General features: G+C 37.3%; 3 protein-coding genes across 3 annotated transcripts; 2 read left to right on the forward strand and 1 right to left on the reverse strand.

The window, feature by feature from the left end:
• Window positions 1-297: 297 nt before the first annotated feature.
• On the forward strand, window positions 298-1,861 carry LOC114720754 (histone H2AX). The gene is made up of 2 exons (XM_028906446.1): window positions 298-592; window positions 1,362-1,861. The coding sequence occupies exons 1-2, from the start codon at window positions 395-397 to the stop codon at window positions 1,581-1,583; spliced, it is 420 nt and encodes a 139-aa protein (XP_028762279.1). The 5' UTR covers window positions 298-394; the 3' UTR covers window positions 1,584-1,861.
• A 1,818-nt stretch (window positions 1,862-3,679) lies between these two features.
• Window positions 3,680-5,664, forward strand: LOC114720751 (protein SLOW WALKER 1). Its single transcript, XM_028906444.1, has one exon. It carries the CDS (start codon window positions 3,796-3,798, stop codon window positions 5,380-5,382), a length of 1,587 nt encoding a protein of 528 aa, XP_028762277.1. The 5' UTR covers window positions 3,680-3,795; the 3' UTR covers window positions 5,383-5,664.
• A 1,478-nt stretch (window positions 5,665-7,142) lies between these two features.
• LOC114720759 (sister-chromatid cohesion protein 3) lies at window positions 7,143-16,485 on the reverse strand. Its single transcript, XM_028906457.1, is given in 23 exon segments — window positions 7,143-7,243; window positions 8,403-8,699; window positions 8,936-9,060; window positions 9,150-9,327; window positions 9,330-9,414; window positions 10,007-10,144; window positions 10,262-10,368; window positions 10,627-10,771; window positions 10,879-11,082; window positions 11,167-11,304; window positions 11,414-11,614; window positions 11,706-11,867; window positions 12,154-12,327; window positions 13,420-13,547; window positions 13,649-13,785; window positions 13,887-14,065; window positions 14,198-14,342; window positions 14,450-14,686; window positions 14,764-14,927; window positions 15,027-15,119; window positions 15,292-15,404; window positions 15,982-16,201; window positions 16,290-16,485. Coding segments are annotated over 23 exon segments (3,429 nt in total). The 5' UTR covers window positions 16,335-16,485; the 3' UTR covers window positions 7,143-7,229.
• Window positions 16,486-16,954: the final 469 nt, after the last annotated feature.

Consider the following 16,954-nt stretch of genomic DNA (forward strand, 5'->3'; position numbering starts at 1 on the left):
AAAAAAAGGTTTAGCTGTGGCGTTCGAGCTTGTATTTGGTTGATAGTAAGAATGAATAAATTGCCTATTTGTATTTGGGTCAATCTTCTGTACAAGACATACTCCGTGAGTTGTGGCCCATTGATCTTTAGGCGATTCGAGTCTCTTCGTAACCCCAGGATGGCAATCCGAGCGTATATTTCTCTGAACCAATCAGATATCACCATTTGTTGCACAGGTTTGCGCCATTTGCGTATTTCCTTTTTCGCCCTCTCGCTTTTAAATCAATCCCTGAGCGCTGAGCTAGAGCTAGCTCCTAACTGAGAAACCCTCTGACGGAAGCGAAACCCAAAGTTACCTTCAATCTCTGATTGCTAAACCCTAGTTACGAATTTCGAAAGCCGTCTACGCGACAATGAGTTCGGCGGGATCGACCAAAGGTGGAAGGGGTAAGTCCAAATCCTCTAAATCTGTTTCTAGGTCTCAGAAGGCTGGTCTTCAATTTCCCGTTGGTCGCATCGCTCGCTTTCTCAAGGCTGGAAAGTATGCCGAACGTGTTGGTGCCGGTGCTCCCGTGTACCTCTCTGCCGTATTGGAATATCTTGCTGCTGAGGTCAGTCTCCAATTCCTGGTGCGATCTTTCGGCTTTTGTTCTCCCATCAATCTTTGATTGTTCATCTTGTTGCTGCTCTATTGTGTTCTTGAAAATGATAGTGTATTCGCATTAGAAGAGTTACGACTCTTCAATCCACCCAATGTAACTGGGGTTCTGTTTGTTAGTTGTCCTGTGTTGGATTCCTTGAATCCAAGTACTGCTGCTACCCTTCGTTTTTATGGGAAGGATTTCAGAAATTTCATATACGGGGAATCGGGGAGTTAATCTAAAATGATATTCGGTCTTTTTTTTTTAAATCATATTTATGATTGCGAGGGTGGATTCGATTTCCCTGTGATGACTACTGACGTAATTTATGTGGTACTGCTGTAGCATTTATCATAAGTCAGCAGGAAGCAATGTAAACATGACAAGATATGAATTATGATACTAAGCAATCAATTGCCGTCTAGGCATTTCCGGTCTATAGTATAATTTGCTTTGTCTTTGTATGTTTTTGACTGGAAAACTGAGCCTTGTTTGAATGTTCTGGTTATATGGCGTTTCTGTCTAGAGATTATTAATGAAGCCAAGATGGGGAGGCAATGGGAAGGTGTTTTGTTGGTTTGCTAAGTTAGGAACTTGGAACTGTCGTATAGTCTTCTCTAATCCTTTCTTGATATAAGCATATTTTTCAGTCTAATCTATGGGAGCATTTTTTCCCTAACAAACAAACTGATGAATGGTGTAAAGTCATTTATTTGTTTTATGTGTTTTTGTGTTACAGGTTCTTGAGCTTGCTGGTAATGCTGCTAGAGATAACAAGAAGAGTCGCATTGTTCCAAGGCATATTCAGCTTGCTGTACGTAATGATGAGGAGTTAAGTAAGCTCTTAGGATCTGTTACTATTGCCAATGGTGGTGTCTTGCCAAATATTCATCAAACTCTTCTGCCAAAGTCAATGGGTAAGGGAAAAGGCGATATTGGGTCGGCATCCCAAGAATTCTGAGATTCCACCACTCTGGAGTTAGATTTGGAAGATGGAGTTTGTTGCCACCTGATCTATCTGATTACATTTTACATATTCCTATGTGATAAGAACATACACTTCACATAAATTCTTTGCTGCCTTTTCATGCGGAAAACATGAACTTTACGGTGTGGATCACATGTTAGAAAAATATGATATTCAACAACTTAGGCGGTTTTTTAATGAATTGTAATCCATATGATTAGTGGAATGATATGCTACATTTTGGCCCCCGAAGAAGTTTTCACCTTGCTTTTTTAAGTTTTTCGTGTTTTAATAGTGGATTATTGTGTGAAGAGTTATGGTGAATGTATAACTACTATCTGGTTGTTGCAGCGGGAGCAATAAATAATATAGGTTCTCGCTTTGAAAATGTTTGGTCTGTACTTTCTTCTTGCTAACTTTTTCTAAAAGCTAGTGTGCGTCAGGACTGTTCTGGCTTTGTTACTTGGAGTCCCCCAGATTCTGCTAGCTGTTGGGGGCTTTCCATTTTCAGTTAAGTAATTGATTTTCTCAATTCATGGCTTGTGCATGTGTAAAGAAGAGTTGTTACAGCTTAACTGACCATCTGGCGCCACCATGTTATGCTATAATAATTTTCCTAGGAATGAAAATGAAAATAAAAGCCAATATTAAATATAGAAGGATTAAATTTTGTGAATCATAAATACCACTCAACATCAATTTATATATATGTATGTATGTATATATTCAATGTCCATATTTCACACGCTCACGGGGGTATAAGTCTGTTTAAAATACTGTAGATAAATAGTTTTTTGATTAGTAACGTTTTTTGAAAAAAAAAATTTCGTGTGGAAGACAGGAAGAATAAAATGTGGGCTGTAGTAAAAAAATATTGGTGCCAGATCCGGTGCAAAAAATTTGAGATGCAGAATTCATCCCTTCTTGAATAAACTTGTGGATGATCTTTGTGGTTGTTTATTTAGTCTGAAAAAACTATATTGTGAAACCAGTTATATGATCAGGCAAGAGAGAGGGGGAAAAAAAGGGAAACAAGTTCAGTGAAAAGTATATGGTTAGCTGATTTTAGGTTTCAATGCGGGGAGGATCTATATGTGTTGAAAGATCATTGTTCATGCAAAGGCTAACAAGCTCATTTTCCAGGCCAGTAAACTACAAACAGAGAGATAAACATAAACCAGGAAAAAAGAAAACCTGGAGCAACCTGAGTTGATCAACAACGATCATCCACGCCTCCATTGTTTCTCCATGCGGGCTCTTTGGGGAGAAGGCTGGCAGGAGCGAGTGGCAAAGACCGTTTCCTCCATGATGCCCAATTGCCCATACCACAACGCTTCCTTTTACGTCCTCCACGATTCCACACAGCCCTGTCCAATGCACAAATGCTCATGCGGGAAGGATTGCAGCAATTTTGTATAAGATTAAAAAAATATAATTTTTTGTGTTGGCAAACAAAAAAGTGTTTTTTTAGAAGCTACAACATTTTACGTAATGAATCGTAATGTAATGTAATTAGCTTTGATGTTCATGATGATTCCCTGGTGAATTCTTCCCGTTTTTAAGTGGCCACCCTCCTCGCCGTCGCAGCGATTGCTCTGCCGAGTGCCGACGGCAAGCCCTGCATCAACCTACTTTCCACTCCAGTCGGTTCGTCGTCCCTCCTCCGTTGCTCCTCAGTCTCTATTCTCTCTCTCTCTCTCCCGACCCAGTCATCGCCGGCACGGGAGCGGAATTGGGTTGACCGTAGTGGGCATATATTGGATTTGTCATCCAACTGACTAGAAACTGATTGTTTTTGCGCAAAAAAAAAAAAAAAGAGAGAGAGAGACAATCGAAAGAAGAAGCCACGGTTGAGCGGTCCTTTTTTTTTGGACCGAAATAGCATCGTGCTAGATTATACAGATATTACTATATATTTATTTATTGGATTAGTTTATATAAGAATTTAGGGTTTGTCCAAAATTTCCATGCTGTTTCTTGCATTTGTTGGAAATGCATTTTATTGTTACCCTTAATTATTTTGAAGCTCTAATTTTTGTAGCCATGGGATCATTCAAATGCCCCTCTTGGCACACCTCTGAGGCACCGCACCAATCGCGCTGGAGGGGATCTGATTTCTAATAATAATAATTTGTTTGGTATATATACTCACTCCTGATTTTCCCCCCTAAACCCTAAAACCCCTCCCTCACAGCTCGACTGTGCCATGGCGGAACCACATCCCTCAAAGGCATTCCCCGTGAAACCCAAGTTGAAATCGAAACCCAGAACCCCAAAGCAAACCTCTGAATCCAAATACTGGTCCTCCTTCAAGACCCACCAAATCCCCGGCCTTATCTCTGTTCGATCTGTCTCCTTCTCACCCTCTCCTGCTCATCCCTTCGCCGTCGCTCACTCTGCCCACCTATCAATCTACAGCTCCGAAACCCTTTCTACCACCTCCACGATTTCTTTCTTCAAAGATGCTGTTTCCGGCGCCTCCTTCCGCTCCGACGGCCGCCTCATCGCCGCCTCTGAGCTATCCGGTCGTATTCAAGTGTTCGACCTCAATTCTCGAGGCCCACTTCGTCAACTCAAGTCTCACGCTCGCCCCGTTCATTTCGTTCAATTCCCATTGCTTGATAAGTTCCATCTGATCTCCGGTGGGGACGACGCTTTGGTTAAGTACTGGGATGTGGCGCGTCAAACACCGATATCTGAGTTACGGGGTCACAAGGATTATGTGAGGTGTGGTGACTCTTCCCCTGTTAATATGGACACGTTTGTTACTGGTTCTTATGATCATATCGTGAAGCTATGGGATATAAGGGTTACTGATGGGAGGTCAGTGATGGAGGTAAACCATGGGAAGCCGGTGGAGGATGTCATTTTCTTACCGTCAGGGGGTCTAATTGCGACGGCTGGTGGGAATTCTGTGAAGTTGTGGGATTTGTTGGGTGGTGGGAAGCTTTTGTTCTCAGTGGAGAGTCATAACAAGACTGTTACTTCCATTTGTGTGGGGAAAATTGGGACAGATACAGGGGAGGAGTCCAATCAATCTAGGATTTTGAGTGTGGGACTGGATGGGTACATGAAGGCCTTTGATTACGCCAACTTGAGAGTGACCCATTCCATGAGGTTCCCTGCGCCTCTGGTCTCAGTTGCATTTTCACCAGATTGTTCCACACGGGTGATCGGGTCTTCGAATGGGATTATATTTGCTGGGAAGAGGAAGTCAAAGGAAAAAGAGGAGGAGGAGGAAAGTTTATCAAATCTGTTTTGGAGAGTAGCGCCAGTGGAGCAACCAAAGAGGAAAGTATTGAGGCCTTCACACTTCCGATATTTTCAGAGTGGGCAAGGAAGGAAACCATCTGAGGGAGATTATGTGATTGTTAAGCCAAAAAAGACAAAATTGGCAGAGCATGATAAGCTGTTGAAGAAGTTTAGGCACAGGGAAGCTCTGGTATCTGTGTTAAGCGCCAAAAGTCCTGAGAATGTGGTGGCTGTGATGGAGGAGTTGGTAGCTCGGAGGAAATTAGTGACTTGCCTTAATAACTTGGATGTGGGGGAACTGGAATTACTAATCATGTTCTTGCAAAGGTATTGTAGCGTGCCAAGGTATGCAAGTTTGCTATTCAAAGTGGCAAAGAGGGTTATTGAAATGCGGGCTGATGATATCAAGGCTTCTGCCTCCTTGAGGAGTCATATGAGAAATCTCAGGCGATCTATTGAGGAGGAGCTCCGGATACAACGGTCATTGTTAGAAATACAAGGTATAATAACTCCTTTGCTAACTAGTGCTGCAAGAAGGTGAAATTTTTTCTCTGGTGTTTTTGTTGATTCTTCTAGTGCGACTCTGGCGAATTTAGAACTTGCATGAGCATTTTTTTTCCACTTAGGAACGTTTGACTTGTTCTCAATGTTATCAATATATATGGACGCAATGGATTAATGCTTTTGAATCCCCGTTCTATGTGGAATGGTTCTTCTAGAAGAGTACGTGTTTTTTTTTTGGCCTGTAGAATATTGCATATTGCTGGAAGCTTGTTTTCATGAGTTATAATCGTGGGGTAGATGTTCCCACAAGTTCAAGACTTCCTTTTCTTTTCCTTTTTCTCCTTTTTTGGGCCAACGACCAAGCTTAAAGCTTTTACAGCTATTCAAGAACAGCTCGTAATATTATTATAGTATCATCTTGAACTCTAAATCATTCCCAAATCACGCATCCGCACAAATTGGCCTAGCTACTCGCAGGAATAGGAACAAAATCCAAACAAGAGGTCTCACAATGAACCATGATACTGCCTCCGATTTTAATTATAAGAATTAGTTGGCTAATTTAAAAAAATTAAAAAAATAAGTTAAATTAGTTATTTGTAATAAATATATGTTGTCTTTTCTAAAATATTTTTACTAATCAAATGTATTGGTTAGAACTACTATTGTTAAAAAAGTATTTTGAGAAAAAAATATATAAATATAAAAAACAAAGTGAATTAAGATCTTATAATTAGGAGTAAAACTCAAATAAGGTTATATGTTAATGACCAAAAGTAGTATTTTAGTTTAAAGTGAAATTCAATTTCGCCCGTAGCCGTTGCCTTATGTCCTCTAATTTGCTTTTCACGCTTTAATTTAAAAAACAACTGATTTCCGAATGCATATTTTGTGTTAGAAACTAAATAGATTTCAATTCTGAAAGTTGCAAAAGTCCTTTTTCAATAAAGTACCGGTTATTCGCTAAATAGCACCGCAAGAAAAGAGAGAATTTTTTAATAAATTCAATTTAAAAAAAAGAAAAAATGGGAAAAAAAGACCACCAAAATAAAAAAAATTGTACACAAAAACCTCATCATAAAATTTCCTTCTTTATATCTGCTCTATTTTAACAGTCTTTTTTAACTATTATTTCCTAAATAAATAAAAATTTAAATTTTCCGTAAAGATTTAAAATAAAAATATTAAAAATTAATTATAATTTTACTTTTTCAATTTTTTAAAATTTACTTATTAAATTTTTTCCTCCACTCTTCTCGCGCCAATCATAGGATTAATCCGCAGCGCATGAATCCCTTGCCCGCAGTGGGGGTGCTCGGTAAAGAGACAGATGTTCTCGAAAATGGTCTTCGATGTGTTTGGATGAAATCAAACCGTGGTTTAGAAAAATGATTCTGAAGAATAGATTTTGTAAAGAATATATTCTAGAGTGATTTTGAAAAATGAGAGTGTTTGAATAGTTGTTATCAGAAGCACTTTTTATATACACAAATTACTAAAAAAAAGACATAAGTTAATATGATAATTACAGAAAAATAGATTTTATAATATATTTTAATTTGAAGGAATAAAATTGTTAATAATATATTTTTTACCAACATAATTAATAATACATAAGATAATATAATTAATAAATAATTAATATGTATATATATTTATAAAATATAAGATTAAATATGTTTATAAAAAAAATAAACAAAAAAAAAAAATACATATCTTATAGGCTCTCACACTCTCTCTTTTTTCTCCAAAAACAAAAAATTTATTTCCCAGAAAAAAATAAACAATAAACAAGGAAGGGGGCAAAATAAGAGATATTAGGATATATGGACATAACATACAACCAATTATAATGCGCCCAATATGTACCCATGGACTGCAACACTAGCTAGATGCCCCTGCACAATGTAAGACAATAGTCACATGAAAACATTGCATCAGCCAAAGCGGGGGAGCATCAAGTTCAAGACATTTAAATGCAACATAACAAAAAGAATCCTAGCAGAATGTTGTAATCTTAACCAAATGATTAAATTGCTAAAATTCTAACAAAATAAAACAAAACATAATTTCTATGAAATAAACTAAATTGCGCAGAAGTTTTGAAACGTGCAAGTAATCCATCAACATCCAAAACTCAACAAGAAAGACTTCTGAATTTGTGCACATAGTTAGGCCGAGAACAATTTGTGCAAATAATCCCTTATCTTAATTAGTCCGTTAATTCATTGTGAGAGCGTGATATACTATTAACCACACCCCATTGAAATTTTATTCTGCGCAAATGATCCCATAAATTTTGTTTTGCATGTAGATCACCCGCTAAATTAGGTCATGTGCAAATACATTACTTTTCATGTTGAATTTTATTAGTAAAAGACTGGACAAATTAACAAAGGAGCTACATACATTGAAATTTTAGTCAGATTCGTTATCTCATTTTGATGGTTAGAAGTATTACATGCACATAACCTGGAGTTTAGATAATTATGTACTCCTCTGATCCTAAATGTAACATTCATTTTATCATGTAATTTACATTACAAAATAGGTATTTCATTTAGGACTAGAAGAGTACAATTGAGCAACCCGCCACGTATACAAGCAACTAAGCAAGGGCCAACAATGCAAAAAATATAAAAGCAAAATTTCATAATAATATAATGGAGGCTTTTGGTTTTGTATTTATATGACCTAATGATTTTTACTTAATTTACAAATAATTAGTATTTCTTTTCTTAATATATACTTTCACCCTCCATTATTTTAAGTCTAGGACTAAATGTTACAAAAATGTCACCAAAAGTTACCAAAAAAATACCGACCCTTCTGATCTGATCGCTCCAAGAAAACTAACGCACGCATAACGACCACAAAAGTGACCCTATTTAAAAACTTCAAAAAGCAAAAAATTTAAATAACACTATAAACTGCCTCGACATTTTTTTTTTTGGGGGGAAAAAACGACTTGAAGGCATCCAAACTTAAGTTTTAATGCGCAGTACGGTTATTTTTATTCCAACTGGGCAATACAGGAAAACGTTGAGCATTTCATACCTGATGTTCTAGAAGCAGATATATTATCTGTAGCTTTACTAGAACTACCAGTTCTAGTCTGGCCTTTGTTTTCTTCCCTGGAAGCTCCCAATGACCTCAACTTCGATGATGCTCTAATTGACTGTATCAAAGGAGCATCTTCATCCTCCTCCTCTTGCTTCCCTTCATCTTGTTCAGATGCACTAATTGATTCTTCATCATCACTTGAACTGTGTTCTTCAAAAAGTTTCTTTCCTGTCATGTTAGGCCTCTTACGTGGCCGACCCCTGCGCCTTACAGGAGTCCCTTCTTTCTCATCTGTGGACAACAGTTTTGTTAGTGCTGTCATGACATTCACGCTCTCTATTCAAAGTCGTATGATATGTTTATCAGCAGAAAAGCCGTGAATGCAGACATAATTGCTGCCACCGAGTTCACCCAAATTTCGAGAATATAAACCCAACAAAATGCTACTATTTAACGAAAGAAGCATTTGAAAGTACAGTGAACGAGAATGGTGCTAGAATTTTTTTTTCTTTTTTAAAACTACATACCTTGAAATCCCTCATTCTTTGCATACTTTTCACGTAAGCAATCAATAAATATGTTGTAGGGGCGCCAGCCACTGGGATCCTCATCAGTATTAACATTTTCTGTACGTCTTTGAACATCCTTCATGCTATTCATAGAAGGACGCAACAAAAGGAGTCATATTTCAGGTATAGGCTACAGGGATTCTAAAATCCACTATAAGAAGCAAAATCTTACACATCTAGCACATCTGATGCAGGGAGTTTTGCCACAAAGGGAAGTACCCCAACTTCCAAAAAAGCCAACTGTTTTGGGGCATCTACAAAAGCATAATCAACACCATCCCTTACAATTTTGAGAATGTCTGACCTGTGCTTGTTTCTTGCAGCTCCAACAAATGTTCCTGAAGCTGAGCAGCCAAATCCTTGCACCCGGAGAAAGATTTGCTATCTGAAGCAATCTTCTCATTTCTAGAGAGCTCCAAGACATGCCTTTGGTAGGCCTAGCACCAAAAAAGCATTAGTACAGTAGTTAGAAACAGAAAAGGGAAAACATAACCTGGTGATCTTGGAGTAAAAGACAGGCCCTCATTCACTGAGAAATATTACCTACATGAGGTAATTCAAATGCACAAGTCCAACAGGTTCTATTCAGGATCAAAATAACCACACTATTTGTACTTTTTTCTTTCCTAAACATAATCTTCTTCCAAATCAAAATCAAAAGGAATGCATAAAAACCGCTCAACAGGTTTATTCCATTGCTGAGTAAAGAAAGGCGGAAGTTTATATTCTCTTTCAACCTCATCATCGTGCAAAATAATCTGTAAGGCTCAAAGAAGCCTTACATTGACAATATAGACGGAGAAATGAAGCAGAACATGAAGGCACACTGGAATTTGCCCATTCAGTGTAGAATAAGAGCACAAATAAAAGGAAAATGGGAAGAGCCATAAAATAATGGGAAAATCATCTGCCGGACATAGGGAAGAAAGAGGAGTAACAGAGATCCTAACAGAATTTAACGAGTTTTCAAGAAAAATGTACAGCATCCAAGGAAAATCAATTAATCACTTTCTTTGTCACAAGTCCGACCTTTTTAAGTGCTTCCAGAAAAATGCCTGCCAGGTCATCATCTTTTTTCTTCAGAACAGTGATCAGATGCTTTACAATCTCAGCCACACTTGTCCCATGCATTACATAATGAGAAACAATCTCTGAAGCAAGATACTCCTGCAATAGAAATAGCCAAACTAGCAAAGAAATTATATCCCTTCCAGCACTCCTCGCATCTCAACATGTTTCTGCTAACTAGAACTCACTGTCATAAATTTAAAGCGGGAAAATCACCTTTGGAACAACATCATTGGCAATCAACTTTGCAGCAGCAATCATAACAGCATCTCTATTTGTCTCCTCAACATACTCCCTGTTCATGTCTTCATCTTCTGTCTCATCTGAGAACCAGTATGAAAAAAAAATGAATTCCAAGCATTAGTGGCCAGATAATCACACAGGAGATTCGTGTACCCTTACTCACCAAGAAAAGTTAGTTATTATTACTATTTAACTCTTGATAACTCGGAATAACAAGTTCATAATCATAAAGACAGCAGACTCATGACATTTATCAAAATATAATTCAATCTGCTTGAGAAACAGATGGTTCTTTGCATTATTAGCAAACCATCTTGCTGGTGGGAACTTGGAGTAACCTGAACTATTGAGCTGCTGTTGACACAGTTCCCAGAACTTCCGAAGAACATCTGCACCTGGTTGATATCCTAATCTTTCCAGCTTTGTCTTGGCAAAATTCTCCCTTCTAAATAAGAACCATGTTTCTGCAAGTACACAGCATACCTTTGGCAAAAACACATTTTATCAGGACAAATCTGGGGTCATGTCATACAATATATCGATGCTTGAGGTAGATAAAGGAAAAGAAACTAAGACCAAAATCCTCTTACCCTGCAAGTTAGTTCACTTGCATGTTTATTCCCTTCCTTGTAGTCAGTAGCTGAGTTAAGAAAGTAGCCAAGTTCGTCCAACAAAGTATTGCGCCTAGAGAGAAGAGAAGATAAAGATGCTTCTGAAACGGTTTCTTTGCTTATGATAGAATGCAGACCCCAAGCTAGGTGCATATACATGTTCAGAAGCAGGAAACCAACAACCTGGAAATATAACTAGCAATAGAATCATCAAACACAGAATGGCATGCAAAACAGAGTGGCCAACTCAAGAAATCATTTACACACCTCATCCTCCAGATTTCTGAAGTTTCGAAGTACCATGAGAATGTCTTCATACAGACTTTCAAAAGGCACGGATCTCGATAGTTGGAGTTCATACAACCTCTTCAAGTTTACAAGAAGAGAGTATTCATCACCGCCATCCTGCAATCAGCATATGTTTGATTTCTCCAATCTCAGTATGTGTTTCATTTCTCCAATGAGACTCAAAAAAATTTTTTTAAAAAAAAAAAGGCAGTCCGTCGAAACATACCACAACTTCTTTAATAGCAGACCTAAGTTTGGCAATCAGTTCATCCTCAAGTTCCTTCAACTTATTACGGGCAAAATCTTGCAGTTCCCCTAGACTTTCAGATGAACAAAAATTAATTGCCTTCACACAAGATCTCAATGGCTCCTTGTCACCATGTTTAAAAAATGCTTCTTCCACAAGCTGAAGGACATTTTTGAAGTTCTGGAAAAAAAAAAAAAGGAAGAAGAACTAATCAGTGTCTCGGAAACAATGTGAACGATCTAAAAATTGCCAGCAGCAACAGTTAATCCACCTGTTCCTGTCTCTTCAGGGAATAAAGCTCAAGGTTCATATGCAAAACAATCTCAATGAGTGACGGCACTTTTGCTTTATCTGAAATGAACTTCTGCAAGAGCAGTGGATAACTCTTCATCATGGCAACAGTTAAATCTCGTCTACTATTTTCAAATAATTCCTGTCATTTGTTAGAGGGAAAGAGATTAGCCTCAGGAAAAACACATGAACAGGAAGAACACATTACTCTCAGAAATGTTACTAGTGAAGTAACAAGTAAACAAAACTGGCTCACAATACGACCAACCTACAAATGCTTTAAGAAAGCAGATATTTCTACTTTGCAAATAAATATAAAAAGACCACATACTTTCCTTTGAAAGCCCAAATATTCTTAAAATATTTAGGATCAAATATTAAAAATTCCCCCCAAAAAATTAAGAATTGGAACTCAAGGAGGCACAAACTTTTTGGGCTTTGTTATAATAGGGCTTTCTATTATCAGTAGCAGGAACAATCCTCTCTCCAACAGCCTTTTTAACAGATGCACAGAGGAGTCGCACTAGATTTGTTGCATCACCATCAGTGAGCTCCATTGAGGGATTTTCATCTAGGAGCATAGATATAATGCACTTCCAATCCTGAAAGAAAAAGATCACACATGATCAGGCAACTGCCAAACATTACTTAGAAATCAATACGAAAAAGTAATATATCCTGGATGGAAAATTTTTTCTGGGAGCTGTCCGCACAGTCTGCCAACTACAACAAGGTATAAAACCAATTCAAGTGGAGAGATAGAATATAATATGTGAAAATGGAAGAGTAAGAACATATTTGAATCTATAGACCCAGAAATCTGCTTCACTTGTATCAGGAAAGAACAGTAGCCTTCAGTTTATACATCAACCTTGTTACGTAGAAAAGTGATTATTCTTGTAATGATTGCATTACTGTGGACAAAATTATTAGGCATAGCATCAAAATATCCAGGTTCCTCGTGAAATCCAACCCAACTGTTTAAATGCATCATAAGCCATCAACATTCCTGACCAGTCCCTAACCATGTTTGAGCAGACCCAGCTTGGAAAGATCGGCTAGGTTACTGAAAATTACATTTCAGAATCAGCATGTATGCTAAAATTAAAAAACTATTTCGATGTCTCCATTGTCCGTTAAATCTGGCTTTCCAAATTTATTAAATTCAAAAAAAAAAAAAAAGGAAAGAAGGAAAAGTAAACATGGGAATATTGGTGCCTCTTCCTCATATAACATAGTTAGGACTTACAAGGTAAAGGAATAGGTCATGGGGTTTAACACACCCTTGGGCATTCGGCTTATAATTTGAAATAAAACTAAGGGTTCAAAAAATTTTCAATGAATTTTCAAATGAAATAAATTTTCATGCTACTGAGTTCAAATTGACATATAACTAAGTGTACTTAGTAGATAAGTAAATGGGAAATAAAAAGAGAGGGGAAAAAAAGAGAGAGAATTAGCGTATCCAAAGTCAATACAGCCATTTGTTACAACATCTTGCCAATATATCCGAATTTGGACATCCTTCCTAATTTCCTTCCTATCCTTCAGGCAACACTCTAGTTCTAGAAAACTTAAATCCAGAGATACATGCACAGACAGCCACCAAAAAAAAAATGTCTTGATTAAGAAAGAAAAGCTACCATTTTTGTCACACAAGGAAAGTAATGTTCAGATGGATAATATAGGGATACCTTTATAGCCTTCATATATTCCCAAACATCGTCAATGACATAAATGCTCAAGATAGGATCTTGGGGGAATTCTTCCAGAATTCGTAACATTCTTTTAAGATGGACCTCAGAAGAACTGCCACTTTCACCTAGACAAAATATTATCCGGATCACATGCCTGCCATAGTCAAGATAAAGATATCCAGCTTAAAGTGAAAACGCTTGTGAACAGCCTTGTGATCTTTCATACCTGATTGGGAGCTATTAAATTTTTGCGCAATTAAGTGATCGTACACTAACGCTCCAATAGCATGCCTGATTTCTGGGGGATCATCAATCAACAAATCATACAAAGGAGCCAAGTCATCTTCAGGCAGAAGTTGATGCCTGCAAGGTACCAAGAAGCCAAATCTCAATATACAATATGTTACATAACAATTCACTAGTGAACAAGAAGTATATAACCTGAAAACTTTTTCAAAGCAGACCTTAAAAGTTGTTTAACAAGTCCTATGGCACAAACAGCCACAGAAACGTCTATGTCATCAGCAAGCTCAATCATCCTGCCTGAAAATCTTTCAGTAAATAAACCAAGGGTTGGCACATTATCATCCACCTCATAAAGATTTTGAAGTGCAGTTATAGAAGCCTTTCTTACTCCCGCATTCTACATAACAGATAATGAGAGAAAATGGTAAAACATCCACACAAAAAAAAAAAAGAGGCAAATAACTTGTGAATTGTGATATATGAGAAATTATAAATTCCCACGATCATCAATTTAGAACTTGCTCATTACTTTGTCATTCAACGTCCATCCAAGATACTTCAAGTACAAATCTTGTAAGAACAGTGATGGGTAAGATAGAATCCATACACCCAGTGACTCTATGCAAGAAATTCTAATAGTTGGGTCAATGTCCCTGTAGCGATGCACAAACAAACTGCAAAAGAACATTATATGAATGTATTAGCAACACTGATCAACAAACATGCTATAGTTTATTTTCCTTTAAATTTAATTTGTTTCTTCAATTCAGCAAATTCATACCCGGTAAATATTTTACGCATCATCTCTTCCAACATAGTTATTTTCTCATGTGTAGTCGAAAATCTTTTATTTAGAGATTCTACCCGAGGCCCCTCAGCTCTTTTCTTTTTTTCAGCATCCAGCTGCCTGCGAGTAGTCTCTCTCTGCGCACCAAGCATTTTAGCAACAGTTATGTATGATGTAACAAGTTGAAGACCCATCAACGAAGCAACTTGACGATAAACTCTTGGAGGGGTGCTGCATATGTACAGAGGCATATAAGTAATAGTATATGTTTCAGAAAATTTAAAAAGCTTTAACAATCATATACTAACCATGACAGTGCAATAATATAGTCCATGCATTTGTCAAACAAAACCTGATCAAACAATGGTCCATGTTGGCATTCACGGACCAAAGTATCCCAGAATGATTCAAGATTCTCTTTGAAGTTCTTAACTTCCTTCTTTTTCGAATTTTGATAATCTTCAATTTCACCCTAGAATTTCACAAGAATTAAAACATGAGCTTCAGGGTCTGAATTTAAAATAGTATGAGGACGAGTATGCAAGAATGAGCACAAGTAATCAGTACATACCTTTTTAGCACAGTTGACAAGAGCAACCACAACATCATCTACATCAGTCTCATCCAGAAGATCTCCTTTGTTATAATACTTGGCACCACATGCCTAAAAAAATTTGGATCATTCCATCAATCTGAAATAACTTCTAAAATAAAACATAAGTATTCTTTATTTGAGAATTGAAGCGCCAAATTTTCGAAGTTTCTTTGGATTTGTTTCATATGTCTACGTCTAAAACATCTCTAAACAAGCAAATACTAAATAAATTTTTAATTACCTCAAACAGCATTGTCAAGAGTTCAACCATTGCAGGTTTAGGATCCTTTTCATAGCGTTCAACCCAATTTTTTACAACATGGGGAATGAGCTTGCCATGTCCCTTGACAACCTCTGCAAAAATCATACAAGAAAATTAACCTCAGCCTTGACCCAGTTATGACAAAAAGGCAACTCCAAAGCTGATCAAAAGTCACTCTAAGGAAAAGAGGCTTCATTCAGGGATTGAGTTACAAAATTATCCACTCTTAATATAAATCCCCACAAATCATGGTGCAGTTCACCTCAAATGTTGTTAATGCACAGAAAATTTCATAACCCGAACTGATGCATTCCATTTACATGAGTCTGAAGGACCCATTCATAAGGTATGAGAAAGAATACCGGGCTTCGGCCATTTGACCCCACAAGCTATACCCTAAGTAACAAAGATATGCCTAATTCCAAGTGTAAAGAAGGATATGGGAAGTAAACCCACAACTTAAACACTCACGAGTCAGTCAGAGAAATGGCCAAAAGGATCGAAATGAAAGTGATATGAACAGAAAAGTATAAGCTGCCAGGCCCACTACATTGTTGGTCTAATAGTAACTTGCCACAAAGCCGCATCTAAATTATACGGCGTCTCCAACAATATAAATCTGATCAACACGGATGAATAATCTTTAATATGAAAGCCTCAAGTGTGTACCAATCAAGCTCTGATCACTGGTTTTGTGCGCCATCCCAGAAGCTCCATTTGTGGGACGACCTCGCTTAGCTTTTGGACGAATTTCATCGAAATCATCAGGAGAACTCTCCCTGTCCACTTGCTCGCTAGTATCGCTGATCTTGGCACGGTGATCGCCATCCCCGTCCTTTTCCACGTGGAGTTGCTTCCCAGTGTGTTGACCCTGAGCTCTACTCCTCTTCTGCATAATTCGAACAGCGGAAAACCAAATTACAACCAGCACGAGTATGTAAAGAGAGAGAGGGACAGAGATGAAAATGAAAACTCACGGTACGGCGAGGTGATGCTTCAGAGGGTGCAGCTGAACCTTCCATGACCTAATCTTTTGGAAACGGGGAATTTAGCGGAAATTTCACAGGCACGCTGAGAGCGAGTATTCAGAGACAGTCTTTTTCAAAAGGCATGCTTGCCCTAATCCCAGGATTTTTGCAGAACACGAACAAACAGGGACAGGCAGAATGTTTAACGCTTGCGAGCCAATACTCCAAAAAGAAGTCTCCCGCCAAATAGTTATATTTACCATTAGCCCATTTTTTCCCCAGGCAGGGAAAATCATATTCATATGTACAATTACAAGTTGTTGATTGCTGTATCAAACTCGTAAATTTAAGCAAATTTGTGATGGGAATGTAAACTTGGATCGCCAATTAGGATTGTAAACTCATAAGAATTTACTTTTATTAATAAATTAATATTAACAGTATATAATTAAATAATTAAAAAATAAAAATGACAATAATTTTATTAAAATATATTTTAAATTTAAATAATTGAAATTAAATTCATTAACATTCATAATTTACCATGCTTAACAAATAAATTTTTATGAAATTCATATACAAAATTACTAAACATAATTAAATTAAAAAATTTAACATGACTTTAAAAGCCAGTTAACATGATTTTGTAAACTACAAATGTAAAAACAGTAAAC

The sequence above is a fragment of the Neltuma alba genome, unplaced genomic scaffold (assembly GCF_004799145.2).
Source record: "Neltuma alba isolate B1F8T4 unplaced genomic scaffold, ASM479914v2 tig00011997_pilon, whole genome shotgun sequence".
NCBI classification, from domain to species: domain Eukaryota; kingdom Viridiplantae; phylum Streptophyta; class Magnoliopsida; order Fabales; family Fabaceae; genus Neltuma; species Neltuma alba.